The sequence below is a fragment of the Loxodonta africana genome, chromosome 4, assembly GCF_030014295.1.
Source record: "Loxodonta africana isolate mLoxAfr1 chromosome 4, mLoxAfr1.hap2, whole genome shotgun sequence".
Classification (NCBI taxonomy): domain Eukaryota; kingdom Metazoa; phylum Chordata; class Mammalia; order Proboscidea; family Elephantidae; genus Loxodonta; species Loxodonta africana.
The window spans coordinates 133454560-133474228 of record NC_087345.1 but is presented as its reverse complement, the minus strand read 5'-3'; the positions used below and the strand labels follow the sequence as shown (position 1 = coordinate 133474228).

At 43.4% G+C, this 19669-nt stretch overlaps 1 protein-coding gene across 3 annotated transcripts; it reads left to right on the top strand.

Moving 5' to 3' along the window:
* The first annotated feature begins 219 nt into the window (after nt 1-219).
* Nucleotides 220-17731, top strand: C1S (complement C1s). Of its 3 annotated transcripts, XM_023549066.2 has the most exons (14): nt 220-595; nt 1599-1667; nt 8308-8611; nt 9469-9634; nt 9888-10095; nt 10494-10671; nt 11520-11645; nt 12104-12303; nt 12518-12671; nt 13068-13183; nt 13583-13661; nt 14200-14328; nt 15026-15100; nt 16505-17731. In XM_023549066.2, the coding sequence occupies exons 4-14, from the start codon at nt 9630-9632 to the stop codon at nt 17302-17304; spliced, it is 2070 nt and encodes a 689-aa protein (XP_023404834.2). In that variant the 5' UTR covers nt 220-595; nt 1599-1667; nt 8308-8611; nt 9469-9629; the 3' UTR covers nt 17305-17731. The 3 variants fall into 3 exon arrangements, with proteins under 3 accessions (XP_023404834.2, XP_064140745.1, XP_064140744.1); XM_064284675.1 differs by lacking the exon at nt 8308-8611; XM_064284674.1 differs by having other exon boundaries at nt 220-1667.
* Nucleotides 17732-19669: the final 1938 nt, after the last annotated feature.

Here is a 19669-nt window from a genome sequence, read left to right as displayed (position 1 = left end):
GGAATGGGCTTTCTTTGTTATGTTAATGTGGCAGTATTAGTGTAAGGTGTGTTTTAAGTCCATCTCTTTTGAGATATATAAAAGAACAGATTATAAAAAAGCAAGCAAACAAGCACAAACGGAGGGAAAGATACAAGCCATGTGATCACCAAGGAACCTAGGAATAGAAGCTGCAAAGAGACAAGGACCTTCCCCCAGAGCAGACAGAGACAGAGAGGGAGAGAGAGAGAAAGAGAGAAAGCTTTCTCCTATAGCTGGTACCCTGAATTTGGACTTCTAGCTTCCTAAACTGTTGGAAGATGAGTTTCTGTTAGTTAAAGCCACCCACTGTGTGGCATTTCTGTAACAGTAGCACTAGATAACTAAGACACTGGGGAAGAATTGACACAGCCAAGACCCTGATTTGCACTTTTAGCCTCTTGAACTGTGTGAAAATAAATTTCTGTTCTTTCTCCCCATCCGCTTGTGGTGTTTGTGTTACAGCAGCACTAGATAATGAAGGCACCCACCAATGCAGCACTGGGGTGCCAGAAACTGGGGGGTCAAGGAGGGAGAATAGAAATTAAGAAGTTCTTCATAGGAAGACCTCTATATGGTAAGTACAGAATGCCCAAAATAACCTTTTTCTAGGTGATTTCTTCCTATTGTCTTTAAATTCACAGGACATGAATTCTGAACATTTGGCATAAACTGATTGGCATCACTGTGAAGTAGAAGCCTAAGATTTTCTCGTGTCCTCAGATATTATTGAATTCCTCCTTTCAGTCTTTGGCAAAATTAAGCACTGGGTTCTGGAAATACAATTTAAATTTTGCTTGGGATAACTGCTTTGGGTCTTGGGATGGCTTGTTTTCTAAATTTTGTGGTTGTGGGGCCGGTGCTGCAATAGTCTCATTGTTGTCTCATTAACTCTTTGGACTTCTCAGAATTGAGGACTTGCCTTGGATCTAATATAATCTCTGAAGCATTGGAGGAACTAACCCATTTCAGCTCAGGCTGCAGCTACTGAAGGAACCAAGCCTCTACCCAGGGACTAAATAAAAATTGGGACTGATGGCTTTGGGACTTTAACTTAAGAATTTTAGAATTTGGACTTAAGGAAAAGATAATTTGATTTTGGACATCAGTAACTTTCAACTTAAAGTCTTTGAATGGAGCCCTGGTGGCTCAGTGATAAAGAACTTGGCTGCTAACCAAAAGGTCAGCAGTTCGAATTCACCAGCTGCTCCTTGGAAACCCTATGGAGCCGTTCTACCCTGTCCTGAAGGGCTGCTATGAACCAGAATTGACTTGATAGTAACGGATTTGTTTTTTTTCGGTTTTAATGTCTTTGAAATCTGTTTTACGATGGGATTTGAACTTTTAATTTGGGGATTTGATATTGGTATAGCTTTTTTTGTTGTTGTTCAGATTTGAGTCACCTCTTTATTGTTGGCATTTTGTTACTGGAGTATCTTAATACCATCATTAACCTCATTACAGAGCCTGATAGCCATCTTGGATAACATAGCTTAATAAAATTTCAGATGGAAAATGGAATAGGAGTTGAATTTTCAGCCTTGGGTATAGAATGTATTTAATATTAATGTATTTTTTAGAATTATTTTGGAATCTTCTTCGGTCAGCAGTGCCAGAGGATACCCAAAAGGAGCAGTGTGTGTCACTGGGTGAGTAGCCTTGTGAACTTGGAAGCAGGATGACCCGATTTTGACTGTTGATCTCCTCCCTAAGTAGACAGTCCAGCCTGGGTTGATCATATGCTTACTTATCAAACCTAAGAGGTTAAAGAAGAAGAAGCTGGGGAACATTAGGGAGAAATGTGTCCTTCCTACTACCGATAGATCTGACTGATGGTGAGAGCTCCATGATGTGACACTTCTGACCCTCTCCATTCCATCAGTCACTTTGTCCTGGGGAGGTGGAGTCACTTATCTAGTCAGTAAAGATGGGAAAAATAATTGGGCCTGGTTCCCTCAGCTTGGCCTTTGTTTCTCTGGGGAACAAATTGTCCATAGGGAGCATATTTTCTTTGTTTTGGGGCCTCCCTGGTCCAGCATTGCCTTTGTCTTGAGGGCAACGCTGTCTATTCTGGGGAATCACTTAGAACCCCCCCTACCCCCAATTTGGCTTTTACACTAAGCTACTTCCTCTGTCTTAGCCTTTATCACTATTAAGGGTATATTTTGCCCTTCATTTGCTAATGTGTTATTTCTCAATTTGTCTGAAGCTTGTAAAGGGAAGAGGAATGCTATTTATTCAGCCCCCCTCAGAGACCCTAACATTGTGAATACGATAATTATAACTCTGAGCAACTTTTGTGATTATCTTTTAAAGTATCCAATTCGTATTTATATACGTATTTATGTGTGTTTGTTACTTTTAATATTAACATATAAGGTCTGTCTGGAAACACTGGTGGCATAGTGGTTAAGTGCTATGGCTGCTAACCAAAGGGTTGGCAGTTCGAATCCACCAGGAGCTCCTTGGAATCTCTATGGGGCAGTTCTACTCTGTCTTATAGGGTCGCTATGAGTCGGAATTGACTTGACAGCACTGGGTTTTTAAGGTCTGTCTTAGTCATCTAGTGCAGCTATAACAGAAATGCCACAAGTGGATGGCTTTAACAAAGAGAAATTTATTGTCTCCCAGTCTAGTAGGCTAGAAATCCAAATTCAGGGAATCAGCTCCAGGGGAAGGCTTTCTCTCTCTGTTGGCTCTGGAGGAAGGTCCTTGTCATCAATCTTCCCCTGGCCTAGGAGCTTCTCTGTGCAGGAACCCTGGGTCCAAAGGACATGCTCTGCTCCCGGCACTGCTTTCTTGATAGTAGAAGGCCCCCCACTCTGCTTGCTTCCCTTTCTTGTTATCTCTTGTAAGATAAAAGGAGGTACAGGCCATACCCCAGGGAAACTCCCTGTACATTGGATCAGGGATGTGGCCTGACCAAGAGTGTGGCATCCCGCCCTAACCCTCTTTAACCACAGGCAGAGATTATGATTTATAACACATAGGAAAATCACAAAATGGAGGACAATCACACAAGACTGGGAATCATGGCCTAACCAAGTTGAAACATATTTTTGGGGGACACAATTCAATTCATGACAAGGTCATAATTTTTTATATCAGCATTCCAGCATCACAGCAACACACAAGCCCCCACAGTACGACAAACTGACAGACACATGGGGGCTTGTGTGTTGTTGCAATCCTGGAAGCTATGCCACCAGTATTCAGATACCAGCAGGGTCACCCATGGAGGACAGGTTTCAGCTGAGCTTCCGGACTAAGACAGACTAGGAAGACGGACCCGGCAGTCTACTTCTAAAAAGCAATAGCCAGTGAAAATCTTACGAATAGCAGCGGAACATTGACTGATATAGTGCTGGAAGATGAGCCCCCAGGTTGGAAGGCACTCAAAAGATGACTGGGGAAGAGCTGCTTCTTCAAAGTAGAGTCAACCTTAATGACGTGGATGGAGTAAAGCTTTCAGGACCTTCATTTGCTGATGTGGCATGACTCAAAATGAGAAGAAACAGCTGCAAACATCTGTTAATAATCGGAACCTGGAATGTACGAAGTATGAATCTAGGAAAACTGGAAATCATCAAAAATGAAACGGAACGCATAAACATCAATATCCTAGGCATTAGTGAGCTGAAATGGACTGGTATTGGCCATTTTGAATCGGACAATCATATAGTCTAGTATGCTGGGAATGACAACTCGAAGAGGAATGGTGTTGCATTCATCGTCAAAAAGAACATTTCAAGATCTATCCTGAAGTACAACGCTGTCAGTGATAGGATAATATCCATACGCCTACAAGGAAGACCAGTTAATACGACTACTATTCAAATTTACACACCAACCACTAGGGCCAAAGATGAAGAAATAGAAGGTTTTTATCAGCTGCTGCAGTCTGATATTGATCGAACATCCAATCAAGATACATTGATAATTACTGGTGATTGGAATGCGAAAGTTGGAAACTTAGAAGAAGGATCAGTAGCTGGAATATATGGCCTTAGTGATAGAAATAATGCCAGGGATCGAATGATAGAATTTTGCAAGACCAACGACTTCTTCATTGCAAATACCTTCTTTCACCAGCATAAACGGCGACTATATACATGGACTTTGCCAGATGGAACACACAGAAATCAAATTGACTACATCTGTGGAAAGAGAGGATGGAAAAGCTCAATATCGTCAATCAGAACAAGGCCAGGGGCTGACTGTGGAACAGACCATCAATTGCTCATATGCAAGTTCAAGCTGAAACTGAAGAAAATCAGAGCTAGTCCACCAGAGCCAAAATATGACCTTGAGTATATCCCACCTGAATTTAGAGACCATCTCAAGAATAGATTTGATGCATTGAACACTAGTGACCGAAGACCAGACGAGATGTGAAATGACATCAAGGACATCATCCATGAAGAAAGCAAGAGGTCACTGAAAAGACAGGAGAGAAAGAAAAGACCAAGACGGATGTCAGAGGAGACTCTGAAACTTGCTCTTGAGCATCGAACAGCTAAAGCAAAAGGAAGAATTCATAAAGTAAAAGAACTGAACAGAAGATTTCAAAGGGCCGTTCAAGAAGACAAAATAAAGTATTATAATGACATGTGCAAAGAGCTGGAGATGGAAAACCAAAAGGAAAGAACACGCTCGGCGTTTCTCAAGCTGAAAGAACTGAAGAAAAAATTCAAGCCTCGAGTTGCAATAGTGAAGGATTCCATGGGGAAATACCAAATGATGCAGGAAGCATCAAAAGAAGATGGAAGGAATACACAGAGTCATTATACCAAAAAGAATTAGTCGATATTCAACCATTTCAAGAGGTGGTATATGATCAGGAACCGAAGGTATTGAAGGAAGAAGTCCAAGCTTCTTTGAAGGCATTGGCGAAAAACAAGGCTCCAGGAATTGATGGATTATCAATTGAGATGTTTCAACAAACAGATGCAGCGCTGGAGGTGCTCACTCGTCTATGCCAAGAAATATGGAAGACAGCTTCCTGGCCAACTGATTGGAAGAGATCCATATTTATGCCTATTCCCAAGAAAGGTGATCCAACCGAATGTGGAAATTATAGAACAATATCATTAATATCACACGTAAGCAAAATTCTGCTGAAGATCATTCAAAAATGGCTGCAGCAGTATATCGACAGGGAACTGCCAGAAATTCAGACCGGTGTCAGAAGAGTACGTGGAACCAGGGATATCATTGCTGATGTCAGATGGATCCTGGCTGAAAGCAGAGAGTACCAGAAGGATGTTTACCTGTGTTTTATTGATTATGCAAAGGCATTCAACTGTGTGGATCATAACAAACTATGGATAACACTGTGAAGAATGGGAATTCCAGAACACTTAATTGTGCTCATGAGGAACCTTTACATAGATCAGGAGGCAGTTGTTCGGACAGAACAAGGGGATACTGATTGGTTTAAAGCCAGGAAAGGTGTGCGTCAGGGTTGTATTCTTTCACCACACCTATTCAATCTGTATGCCGAGCAAATAATCGGAGAAGCCGGACTATATGAAGAAGAACAGGGCATCAAGATTGGAGCAAGAGTCATTAACAAGCTGCGTTATGCAGATGACACAACCTTGCTTGCTGAAAGTGAAGAAGACTTGAAGCACTTACTGATGAAGATCAAAGACCATAGCTTTCAGTATGGATTACACCTCAACATAAAGAAAACAAAAATCCTCACAACTGGACCAATGAACAACATCATGATAAACGGAGAAAAGATTGAAGTTGTCAAGGATTTCATTTTACTTGGATCCACAATCAACAGCCATGGAAGCAGCAGTCAAGAAATCAAAAGATGCATTGCATTGGGCAAATCTGCTGCAAAGGACCTCTTCAAAGTGTTGAAGAGCAAAGATGTCACCCTGAAGACTAAGGTGTGCCTGACCCAAGCCATGGTATTTTCAATCGCATCATATGCATGTGAAAGCTGGACAATGAATAAGGAAGACTGAAGAAGAACTGATGACTTTGAATTGTGGTGTTGGCGAAGAATATTGGGTATACCATGGACTGCCAAAAGAACTAACAAATCTGTCTTAGAATAAGTAAAACCAGAAAGCTCCTTAGAAGCAAGGATGGCGAGACTGCATCTTACATACTTTGGACATGTTGTCAGGAGGGATGAGTCCCTGGAGAAGGACATCATGCTTGGCAGAGTACAGGGTAAGTGGAAAAGAGGAAGGCCCTCAACGAGGTGGATTGACACAGTGGCTGCAACAGTAAGCTCAAGCATAACAATGATTGTAAGGATGGCACAGGACCAGGCACTGTCTCATTCTGGTGTGCATAGGGTCGCTATGAGTCAGTACCGACTCTACGGTACCCAACAACAACAACATATCAGCATTATCCACACCAGCTGGGTTCAGAGGACCCTGAGGGTGATAATAAGCACCACCGTTTTTTATGAGCCCCCATGGTACTGGACAGACTATGTTACACACCACCTGCTCTTACAAGGTTGTCACCGTATAAGGTCTTGACCTGAGTTTTTGCTGAACCAGGGAAGGAGGTGGGGCCCAGAGACGCCATTACAAGGTAATTTGTGACCTTGAGACTTAGAGAGATAAATACAATATTCATGATGATGACAAAATTAGAGAAAGGAACATGAAACACAGGTGAGTGTAGGAGAGAGTCACTCTAAATTTTCTGGCAAAATCAGGCAGTGTTGAACTTGGAAGGAAAAAGAGGAACCCTGGAAAATATGGTAAGGTATTCTTTTTTTTTCTCACTGTCTACGGAAGCATGCTCTGAAGATCTTGCTGAGGGAGATGCCGCTGCTACTGCTGCTGCTGGTGTTTGGGGATGAAGTTAATGTTTTTTCTTATTTATTAAGGCCTTACTGAGTTCCAGACATGTGTTGAATGCTTAACACACTTTATCTCATTTAATCACGGCAACAACAGGCACTGACAATGATGGCTGTGCCTGCGGTAGATGATATTTTTCCCATTTTACATATGATGAAGCTGGAGCTCAGAGAGGTTAAGCAACTTTTTTAAAGTCATACAACTAAAAGCGGTTAGTCAATGGTTTGAACTCACCTTGACTCATTCATCCAACCAAACATTTCTCAGGTATTCATTGAGCAGGTTGTGTTAGCCACTGTTCTTAGTCACAAGCAACAGAAACCAACTCAGGCTGATTTTAGCAGAAGAGGAATTTATTAATGAGATCCTACATGACTCACAAAAATGCCAGGAGAGCTGGAGTGCCAAGAGAGAAGCGTCACAGAATGGTCAGAACAGGCCTGCTGTCTCTGCCTCTGCCTTTGCTGAGCTCTAGACACTCTAGCTTGTGATGCTCACTCAGTGGGTGCTCCCGTGAGCATCACCTTCTCCTCCATCTTGCTGCAATCACCACTGCCTCAGAGTCTCCATGGTCCCTGCTTCTTGGTGTCATTACCTCTGAATTCAAAGCCTGGGAAGAAGCCTCTGATGAATGGAGCATGAGTCCATAACCCTATCTAGAGCTACTAGAGAGGTGAGGGATGTGCTTCCCGTACCTGGAACTTCTCTCCTGGGAGTCGGGCTCTGCTCCCAAGACTCCTGCAACAAGCAACTCCGCAAACGTGGTAAAGATGTTCAAATGCTGGGAAGCCAGTAAGAATGACAAATGGTCTTATTTGTATGTATGACACTGCTAGGCAGGGTGAAGAATACAAAGATGAACCTGCCTTCAGAAACTTTGTCGTTGTTGTTAGTTGCTGCAGAAATATTAACGTTCGATTACGGAGTGTTGTCCCAGCCCTTGGGCAGGAAATTGAAGGGGATAGGGCGTGCTACCTATGTTAAGTCAGTGCACTGTACTGTGTTTTTAAAATCTGTAAAATTCTGAATTTCAAAACACATCTGGTCCCAAGGGTTATGGATAAGGGCTGTGGCTTGTTTCTGTATTGGGGCTTGATTGGTGGATAGAATTTAGATGTTTGGAAATTTGAAGGGTGTTTTGGGAGGAGGAAACAGTATCATTCCACACAGCCTGGGTCTAGGTTTAAGTCATTGTCGAACCATTACATTTATTTTAAAGGCAGAGGCCACCTGCATTTCTGATAACTATTGTCCCTTAAATCGTGATTCATACACAGCTAGAGGGTTGGAGTTTTTGGCTTTCACTTCTTCCCCATGTTATTAATCTCCTCCTTTTCTCACAAATCACCTGACTTCCCTGAAAACTCTGTAACACACCCCTTGGCTGAAAAAGAGCATTGGGCAATCAGTGAAATTCCCCATTCCTCCTTTCTCCCTCCCCCTGTAGGCCTGGATAGCGGGATCTCCAGTCCGGAAGGAGGATGCAGTTTTTGTTTCAAAAGCAGAGGGAGCTCCAAGATCAAGGCTGAGTTACCCTTTCCCTAAGTCATGGTCTCCCAGCCCCCCCTCTGTTTAGGTCAGGGAATTTCAGACAGGCCCACTTGGTAGAGAATCATCTGCACAGAACCAGAACAGGGAGGCTGGTGGAGGTGCCTGCAGAGGGAGCGTCCAAGCCCCGCACTGCTGTCCTGGGAGCCGGCAGGGTCACCCAGCATGCCCACTGGCCCACTTTCTCCCATCAGCTTCTGAAGGTAAAAACCTTAAAAACGAAGAGCCAGAGCTTTGATGGAGGAGAAAGAGAGGCAGGAAAACCCACATAGGAAGGTCTAGGGTAAAGGTGGGAAGGTTTGGGGCAAAGATGGCAGAATAAATTTATTTCTCTTTTGTTGACCCCACTCACTCCCACATTACCCCACTACCTACCACCGTTTTCTGGATTAGAAACATTTGGCAAGACTTTTCAAGGAACTGTGGGAAGATCTCTTGTCTTTTCAGTAAAGGGGGAAAAAACAACCCTGGAACATTAATGTAGGGAATTGGGAGAATATCTTTTGTTTCCTTTTATGCTTCTCGCCATTCAGCTGCCCCTTTTCTCCTTCCCCACCCAAACCTGTCTCAATGGGAGGCAGTGCTTCTGCCCTCATACCCTTTGTCTCAAGGCCACTGCCTTCCCCTGTGAAGGAAGCTTCTTCCTCTACCAGCAGTCATGGGAGCATCATCAGAAACACATGCAATCATAAACAGCATAAAGGGAGCTGGTTTGAAGTGACATGGGGACTCAATGCCAAGAAAGAAGGGAGAACTGTCCTTGATGGCTGGTGATGATGGGCAAAGATTCCTGAAAATCAGGGTGGAAATGGAAATATTTTCATATGAGGGTGGTAGAGAGGCTGATAGAGTTGAGGTGGAGGAGAGCAGAGGAAAGAGGAAACTGGGAGAATGTCCTCACACCCTTGGAGAACAAGAAGAGATGGGAGAAGGTCCAGAGAAGCAATGGGAAGATAAGTTTTAGTCTAGAAATTTCATCGAGATTTTGAGAGGATAGGTGTGTCCTATGGTGATGTATAGTGTTGTGGGTCTGCTTAACCTGTGTGTTATTCTCACGAAGGTGACACTGAAGCTCAGTGACCCCTCCCCCACCAAGCAGGTGCCTGTGTTTGTTAGAGAAATACAGGCAGGCCTACCACCTCTGTAGCTCCAAAGTTCAGAGGTGCAGAGGACCAGGACCAAGAGACATACTACTCCCCACGGTCAGACAAATCGCCGGAGATGTGGTAAGTGATCACGGGCCTACAGACATGTACATGCATGCCATTCTCTTCATCTTCTTGAGAAAAATTTTCAGATTTGAAGCCTGGATTTTAGTTTGACTTAGGCCTTTGGCTTTATTTCAACCTAAGATTCTCTTCCAGGGCCCATTGGCTGCCCTTCTCCTTTCCCCTCCCTTCTCCCTATGACCAATGCTAGAGCTTTGCACTAGGCCACTGATATCGGGGTCACTTACCTCTCTATGCTTTTTTTTTCCAGGTGCATTGTCCTGTTTTCCCTTTTGGCATGGGTTTATGCTGAGCCTACCATGTATGGGGAGATCCTGTCTCCTAACTATCCTCAGGCATATCCCAATGAGATAGAGAAATCTTGGGATATAGAAGTTCCTGAAGGGTACGGGATTCATCTCTACTTCACCCATCTGGACATAGAGCTCTCAGAGAACTGTGCATATGACTCAGTGCAGGTATATTATGAGCACATGAAGATTAGAAATGGGAATCCAGGGCCAGGATGGTGGGATGAGAGGGGTATAGATGGAGTGCCACAGGTATGTGATGAACCGGAGCGAAATAGTCCTCAGGTTGTAAATGTTGTTCTTCTGTCTCCATCCGTTTTTTTCCCTGACTTTCATACGAAAATATAGCCTTTCCTAATTTCTTTTTCATTTCATTTTTTTTTTTATTGTGGTAAATATATGTGTAACAAAACATCTGCCATTTTAACATTTTTTACATGTACACTTCAGTAATATTAATTGTTTGTCACGTTGTTCAACCATCACCATTATCTGTTTCCAGATTTTTGTATCACCCTAAACAGAAGGTCAGTGACCCCTTAGTTTCTTTTTGACTCTTCTCTTAGATAATGTCAGGAGACCTTCAAGAAGGGATACTCTGTGGACAGAGGACCAGCAAGAATCGCAACTCCCCAATTGTGGAAGAGTTCCAAGTCCCATACAATAAACTCCAGGTGATCTTTAAATCAGACTTCTCCAATGAAGAGCGTTTCACTGGATTTGCTGCATACTATGTTGCCGTAGGTATGGATCACCTTCTGTCTCTACTTTATTGATACAGCTAAAATGTTAGAAGCAGGAAAAACAATGAGCCATGCAATGAATGAAGATTGGGTTTATAATTCTTACAAACCGTTGATTAGGCTTGGCTTCCTCCATGAATCACATCTGTGAAATTCAAACATATGATCATATCTTAGTGGTGATGGTTATAATGGCATAACAGATAATAAATATTAATTAATTGAAGAGTACTATGTATTTGAATTATATTAGGACTTTCACCTATGTTAACAGCCTTTTCAACCCTTCAAAGTAGGTATTATTGTCTTCATTTAAAGGTAAGGAAAGTGAGAACTAGAAAAGTTAAATAACTTGCCAAGAATCACAGAGGCAATATATGTTATTCAAACCTATTCAATACAGGGCATTTAAACCTTCAAATTCCATGTGCTTCTATACTTATTTCCACATTAAAATGAAGTTAGAAGATTTTATAAAACCATTGTTTAGATTGGACAGAGGGACCAACATCATACAAAGTAATAGATGTACTAATTTTTCCTCCCTTCAGAAGACATTATATTTAGTCTACACGGTGTGGTCTCTGGAGCTGGAATGCTCTGTATGTGAGGAAGATCAAGGGTCTCTGGTGTTGAGAGCTCCCTTGTAGCTGTGCAATGGTAGGGCACAACTCTGGAACCTTATTATGTAAGAGTAATAGACAATAATACCATCCTGAAGAATGGCTCCTGAAGGTCTTTAAGCAACAAGTCTTTCTTACTTTCTCTTACCCGTGTAGTTTTGGGTTTAACCTTATTCTTCCTTCTAGATATTTGTCCTCAACCTCAATCTTTCTTTACTCTCTGTAGATATAAATGAGTGCACAGATTTTGCAGATGCCCCTTGTAGCCACTTCTGCAACAACTTCATTGGTGGTTACTTCTGCTCTTGCCCTCCGGAATACTTCCTCCATGATGACACGAAAACTTGTGGAGGTGAGCTTGGCATCGAGAGGGGTGCACATTCTCTGGGATTTAGAATGGCTTGAGGCCTCAGTGAGGGCTTTATCCACCCTTCCATTTTAGTGCCAGCCTTGATTTGGCATCTATTATAAGTTATCCACAAGCTGAGGGGGTACCACAAGAGGAGAAAAAACAAGGGTAGATGGTAAAGTTAGTTTATTGGTGGAGAGAGATAGATGCCCTTGAAGAGTCCACCTGGGACTGTTCATAACCTTGAAAGGCTCTGCCAGAAAGAAAGTAATGGAAACCCAATGGGCATTGGCTATCTCTACGCATATGTATTAGTCGTGTAATTGCATGTGGTCTCCAGTCAGGGTATGAATTCCAGGCTAGTTTGAATGGAGGACTGTCAGTTCACGGGAGAAGGAATCATAGGGAAGTCCTTTGCTTGATCCTACATTTGATTCTGCCTTTCTTTTTTTCTCTCTTAGTCAATTGCAGTGGGGACGTATTCACTACACTGATTGGGGAGATTGCAAGTCCCAATTATCCCAGTCCATACCCAGAGAACTCAAGGTGTGAATACCAGATTTTGTTGGAGGAGGGGTTCCAAGTGGTGGTGACTGTGCGGAGAGAAGATTTTGATGTGGAGCCAGCGGATTCAGACGGGAACTGTCCCGACAGTTTGGTTGTGCGTGATGGATGATTAATTTTGTCCCTAACTCGAATGAAGAGATTTTTCCTTGAAGACAAAATTATCTTTTGTTCTGGCCCTTCTTTTCTTTTTTTTTGTTCTTCTTATTTTGTATTACATGTATTATGTCTGTTACTTTTATCCCCTTCCTTTTGCCTCTTTCCTTTAATCTTTTCTGTCTCTCCTGATTTTATCTTTTGTTTCCTTTCAGTTTGTTGCAGGAGATCGGCAGTTTGGTCCTTACTGTGGTAGTGGATTCCCTGGGCCACTAAATATTGAAACGAAGAGTAATGCTCTTAATATCATCTTCCGAACTGACCAAGAAGGGCAAAAAAAGGGCTGGAAACTTCGTTACCATGGAGATCGTGAGTAACCTAGAAGTTGCACTTTTGTTGGTGGAACCAGTCTCTGGACAACAGAGAATCAAAACTATTGTCTGGATAGGGATCCTGAGATACTTTACTTTGTTACTTTTCACCTTTGTTACATCTTTTCAGGAAGATCTAAACCCATCAGTGGTTGCTAGAAATACCATAACTTTTAGGAACCCTTCAATCCTGGGAGTACAGACAATTTGGGGGTGGTTCATTAGTAATGCCATATTATTTTAGACATCTGCTATATTGAAGTGTAAGGCATCAGGATTGAGAGCAGCTGAAAGATGCTAGGAAGTGTGAGAATGATGTAAATAGAATAGGGATTCTCCAAGTACCAAGTAATTTTATATTTGTTTTTCTTCTTCAACTTGTGTCCTCTCCAAGCAATCCCCTGTCCTAAAGAATTCATTGCCAATTCTGCCTGGGAGCCTGAGAAGGCAAAATATGTGTTTAAAGATATAGTGAAGATAACCTGTCTGGATGGGTTTGAAGTTGTGGAGGTAAAGTACCCTTAAGACTTCTCCTTAATCCTTGGCTTTAGGTCAGGATGAGCGAAGTGGGGTTGTCCAATTGAATACTTAATGTCCTTGTTTTAGCCAGCATCTTTTCCATAAGCAGAGCAGCTGAGGGTCTTCAGTCCTTCCTTTTGAGCCTGGAGCTCCTTGGCTAGGCTGGTATTTTCTTTCTGCTCTGTCTTCTTGGCGATGGGGAGCTGATATGGTGGGACAAAGATGTCATTTAACCCCAGGTCCTGGGTGCTTTGGGTCACTCTGCTAAGATGTCCTCAAGCTTCTTATGGTGAGGACTCCTCAGTGGTCCAAAGCCAGAGATAGATTCTATTTTTGGTTTTTATTTCCCCTGTTTATCCTTCTAAGTTAATGGTGATGTCTATTCCCCAGGGAAATATTGGCTCAACCTCTTTCTATTCTACCTGTCAAAGCAATGGAAAGTGGAGTAATTCGAAACTGAAATGTCAACGTATGTATCTCTTCAAAGTAGGGATTCTTTTTTTCTTTCAAAGGGAATTGAAAGACAGGCACATCATGATTCAAATGCAAGGTTTCCTTTTGTGCTCTTAAGAGAATGGGTTGGGTTTTTGAAGGGAATCCAGTCATTGAGGCTTCTCTAGTCCCAGCTCTTATCTGGTCCCAGGCCAGCCAGACTAGCATGTTTCTCCCAAAGAGAGAACTATGGGATTGGTAGAGTTCATAGCCCCATATGGATGCATTCCCAGCCTCTACAGAGGCCTTTACCAACCACTGAGAACCAGGTTCCTCCTTGTAATATTGTAGGAGCCATCTGAACTGGCAAGTCTCAGTGCGCTGGGGAATTGAATGATGCCAGTTGGAGGTCATGGCCACACGGAGGATGATATGGGGAGATTCATCCCATAGGTGCTTATGGTTGTGGGATAGAGAAGGAGTGAGGAACATGGCTGGGAGGGTAGAACTGGCCCCATGACTCTCTGGGAGGGAGTGGCTATCTAGACCATCACTCTCCTACCTTCCTCTTGTAGCTGTGGACTGTGGTACTCCTGAACCCATTCGGAATGGTAAAGCCAAAAATCCAGGAGGTACTTTATTTGGTTCCGTCACTCACTATATTTGTGACGAGCCATATTACCACATGGAAAATGAAGGAAGTGGTAAGTTTCTTTTACTAGATGAAAGAAAGAGAGAGAAGGTGGTGGGGATGGAGGTGAATAGTATGATCTTTCTGGGTTTGAGAGAGTTCAGGGAGAAATGAGGAAGATGGGACAGACATCGGTTCATCCTCTTGGCTTAGTCTAAGGATACGGTTTTCATATGGGGCAGAGTGGTTTCTCTGGGATCACCCATAGTGGGTCATGCAGGTCACCTTGCTCAGCCTCACAGCTACTGCAGGAATTCCCACTACAACATCCATTTCATGTAGCTACCAACTTTTGACAAATTATTTCATGTGAAAGCCATAGGAGCAATGCTTCCAGGTTCAAGTCACCGTAGTGCTGTGATGACTGGCTTTCTTGATGTAGAGGCCTCGGTGGTGCTAGATGAAGGGCTGGATGAGACACAATATATCCCACTACATTGCTCTTTACTTGCCTTTATTTTATTTTTCCCACTTGCATAGCACTTTCTGAATTTCTACCATATTTCTTCTTCCTTCTGCTTTGGAGACTCTTCCTTCCCCTCCAGGGGCAGGATAGAAGCTAGAGGAATTTTTTTGGGAGATATCCTTAAGATTATTTTCTAGCTGCTTTGGTGATACTTACTCAAATCTCAGAGGAGCTGAGGGTCTGAGAGAAAGGAGGGAATGGAAGAGAGAAACGTGGTGGTGAGTGTGTCTCCTGTGCTTTCCAGGGGAGTATCACTGCAGTGGTAATGGAAGCTGGGTGAATGCGGTGCTGGGCACAGAGCTGCCAAAATGTGTTCCAGGTAATCAGGGCTCAGGGTTGGGTAGAGACCATAGCCCCAGGTGCAAGTGAGTGGGGTAGTCACCTTCTGAAAGTAGCTGTAATCCTCTTGGGAAAGGAGTTAACAGTTCCGTGCCTCTCAGAGGCCAGCTCAATGAAGTGGAGACAGCACTGGGATGTGGGCCTGCCAGGGCCCTGAGGAATTCCCTCAACCACACTGAGTCAGGCCTAATGAACAGAAATAGAAAAGTCAGCCAGTGACAGTTGGTGTCAGAGTCAGGGCTAGTGGGTCTGGTAATGTAGATGCAGTAAGGGGATGCAGGATTACTGAAAACAGGGCATGAAAGTTAAGAGTGAAGAGTCAACACTCAGAAACAAAGCTAGCTGAATAGCCTAGTTATTATATTAAAATCTATATGGCAACATGATACGGAGGCATAAAGGAAGTGAGGGGTTGCAGGCAGATCAGAGTTGAACAGAAGGAAGGCACTGGGTAAAAGCCAGAGTAATAATGATTCTGGTAGTAGCAAAAATACTATTGAGAACTAGGGATTGAGTTAATTTGTTGTGTTGATTATCTCCATCAAGTCCTTGCAATGGCCCTGTGAGGTGTTATTAGTCCCAGTTTAGAGATGAGTGAGTTAAAGCAAGTACTCAGAGTTTAGTACGGGGCAGGACCAGGCTTTGAACCTAGGTCTGTCTGAGTCCAAGTCCCATATGTTCAATGCAGAGTCCACTCAGGCTGACTAGTGAGGGATTTAGGTAAGCCAACTGAATCTGAAATAAAATTCTGTGTCAGTTATATTTGGTAGTGCCAAAGGGATCATACCTGGACCCAGTCAAAGGGAAGTAGAGGCCAAGGGGAAAGAAAAAGCACCTGTCTTTGCCCTCCTCTGTAGGCTGACCTGTGGGTTAGGAGGAGGGACTCAGCTGCAAATTGGACTCAAAAAAGAAGGTGATGAGGCCTTTGGTGTGGGCGTCAGAAGAAGGTGGAACGCTTACCTCTCTCACCATCTGTGTGAGGAAACGGCTGCCAGGGACTGTCTTCCCAGCACTGGCTCCCATATGCTCATGTGACTCATGTGCTGAACCTGAGGATAGAATGTGCCTCTAGAGGGACTGTGAGTGAAGCTGTCAACAGTGTCAGGCACTAGCTTAATTGGATGCAGTTATTCACACTGCCTTGGTTTAACTAGCTTCTCCCATGAGCCTGCTTGTGGCATTGGCTGAAGTGCGATGTTTGGTCCTTAGGTAGAGTTAGGATGAGTCAGGTACTGAGATGGGTGACCCAAGTGCAGGGCTGGCTATATCTTGCAAGAGAGCTCTGCTGCCCTGGCAGGTAAAAGTATTTAAGTGGTTTGAGGAATTACAGGAGGTCAGCATCTATTTCTTGCTCACTCCCTGTCTTGTTCTTTTTCCTTCCTAGTCTGCGGAGTCCCCAGTCAGACCTTTGCGGGAACACAGAGAATATTTGGAGGATCCGAAGCAAAGATTGAAAATTTCCCCTGGCAAGTTTTCTTCTCGAACCCACGGGCTGGTGGGGCTCTCATTGACGAGCACTGGGTGCTGACAGCTGCCCATGTCGTGGAGGGAAACCAGGCCCCCATAATGTATGTTGGCTCCACATCAGTGCGCACCACAGTTCTAGAAAATGCCCAGATGCTCACTGCTGAGCGTGTGATTATTCATCCTGGCTGGGAATTCCTGGATGACCCAGAAAAGCGAAAGAATTTTGACAATGACATTGCCTTAGTGCTGCTGAAAGACCCAGTGAAAATGGGACCCACTGTCTCTCCCATCTGTCTGCCAGGCACTACCCCAGAATATAGCCCCTCAGTGGGAGACCTGGGACTGATCTCAGGCTGGGGCCGAACAGAGGTAAAAAATCATGTTATCCGACTCCGAGGGGCAAGGTTACCCATAACTTCCTTAGCAAAGTGCCAGGAGGTGAAGCGGAAAGATTCCAAAGTGGATATAGGGAAGTACATTTTCACTGATAACATGATCTGTGCTGGAGGTGAGAAGGGGGTTGATAGCTGTGAAGGGGACAGTGGTGGGGCCTTTGCTATGCAAGACCCCAATAAAGAGAACCCCAAATTCTATGTAGCTGGCCTGGTATCCTGGGGCCCCCAGTGTGGGACTTACGGGATCTACACAAAGGTGAAGAACTACGTTGATTGGATAATGAAGACTATGCAGGAAAATAGCGTCCCCAGTATGGACTAAGCCATATATGTACCACCAGCCTCTCCAAGGGGCATTAGCAATCTCCTGGATCGGTAGGACCAATCCATTGCTTTCAGTTCCTCACAATAGTCTTACTATTTCACCGTGACTGAGAGAAGACACGGGAGTATGATTTAGCTAGAACTTAGTTTTCAGGATACCTGGCTGGGAGTAGCAGTTGATCATGGCATTGGCTTGGTCATTCAGTTGTGGTCTGAATCTGTGGAGTCCTCCCCCCAAATACCTGCTACAAATAACAACATGGGGAGGGCAGTCCCATCTTGCACTATTCAACAGGGTGTTCCCTTTCCTGATGTTATAGTTCTGACTCTGAAATTTATTGTTGGGGAATCCTTGGTTTCTTGTTTCTCTTTCACCTCTTTGCCATTCTGTTTATCATTTTTAGTTACAATAAAGCATGTTTATATCTCAATTCCAGCTGACTTGCTTTATTCCACATCAAGCGATCAGAACCATAGAAAGGGAATGGGATGGGGGGTGCTATTGTGTCATGGAAATTCAGGCATTTGCTAGTTAATATTTATTTGTCATGAAAATGGAGAGTTCAGCTTTTCTCCTGTCTTCCAATCGAAATTTACTGAAGGGGAGGGTGCTAAGTATTGTGGATTAGCATGAACATCACTAGCACAAGCCACCATATTTTGCTTTTGAAACCCATTAGACATACATGATCCTCATTTAGAAGCCGACGAGCAACAGTTAGAATTTGGCTGTTTAAGACCTTTAAGCATAAACTGTTGAAGTACAAATTATTTCAGCGTGCCCCCTGAAAATTGTCCGTGATACTTATTTGTATAATACAATGTTATGACTCAATAATAATTAAAAAGAACAACAAAAGAAATTCAACATGCCCTTATCTGTTTTCTCAGTGGTTTTGGCCAGTTTGTCAGTCAGGCAGCAGTATTGTCTCTGGATTGAACACGGTACTATACCAAGATGTTATAGCTGAACATCCAGTAGGGAAGGGCCCAAAGACTCTGTTTTCTAGAGGAAGGGAAATTAAAAAAAAAAAACAAAAAACCATCCTCCTTGCAAAAATAATTAGTGATGAGAAATGACCACAGACTAGAAACCAGCGTTTTCAACATTGAGGACAGGAGAGCTATCTTAGGGTTGGGTGGTAGTTGCCCAAACAGGGTGTCTTATGAAAGCTGGGGACTGAGAGTAACAGTTTTGGAGACTCCTGCCTATTTGACTGAACTTGTGGCTTTCAGGAGAGCAGTTTTTCCAGAAGCCTGAAGGGGCTGATTTGTTGCCCATCAAGAAAGGACTTTGATCTTCCGTAGACCATAAAGGCTAAATTCAACAGTTGACCTTAGACTGAGGGTAAACACAGTATGAAGTAACCAGAAGAACTTAGTTATCTAGTGCTGCTGTAACAGAAATACCACAAGTACCGAGGCATATCTACAGAAAATGGCGCTTATGGCAAGCACAGAAATTGCGTCCCTGTCCACACATCTGACACCCATCTTTTAGATAATTTTACCATAGTATCAGCTTGAAATACAAGTTAAGCTCACTCATCTTTTACTTAACACATTATGGCTCTACATGAATATTGCAACTGCACCTTCCTTGCTTTCATTGATGAAAGTTGGTCTATGATGTGCTCAAAGTCATTTTTTTTTTCAGTTTCTTCTCTTTCTACACTCAGCAGAGCAAGATCACACAGTCTGCCTTGATCCACAGAGGATCTCAAAAATGAAAGTATTAGTTTTAACTTGCTGAATAATCTCTCACAGCTGGCAATGGAAACTGAAATGGTTAATCAAAACTGCTCAGTGGTGCCCCCTCCCTTTCAAGTGGTGCCCAGGGCATGTGCCATACCTGCATACCTTAGATGAGCCTCTGCACAAGTGGGTGGGCTTAGCAAACAGAAGTTTATTTTCTCACCGTTAAAAAAATCCGTTGCCGTCGAATCATTCCCGACTCAGAGTGACCCTGTAGGACAGAGTAGAACTGCCCCATAGGGTTTCCAAGGCTGTACCCAGTGATTAAATGATTGGCTGCTAATAGAAAGGTGGGTGGTTCGAACTCACTAGCTGCTCACTTGGAGGAAGATATGGCAGTTTGCTTTCGTAAAGGTTACAGCGTTGGAAACCCTATCAGGGCAGTTCTACTCTGTCCCATAGGATAGCCATTAGTTGGAATCACCTCGACGGCACTTTTTTTTTTTTTATCTTTATGGCAGCAGACTGCCACATCTTTCTCCTCGGGAGGCTGGTGATTTCGAACCACCAACCTTTTAGTTAGCAGCTGAGCACTTAACCACTGTGCCACCAGGGCTCCTTTCCCACAGTTTAGGAGGTTAGAAGTCTGAATTCAGGGCACTAGGTTC

What these genes read in the sequence shown, in the direction of transcription:
- C1S (XM_064284675.1), top strand. An exon ending in TTCGAAACTGAAATGTCAAC is followed by an intron (nt 13,662 to 14,199) that starts GTATGTATCTCT and finishes TTCCTCTTGTAG; the next exon opens with CTGTGGACTGTGGTACTCCT. An exon ending in GCTGCCAAAATGTGTTCCAG is followed by an intron (nt 15,101 to 16,504) that starts GTAATCAGGGCT and finishes TTTCCTTCCTAG; the next exon opens with TCTGCGGAGTCCCCAGTCAG.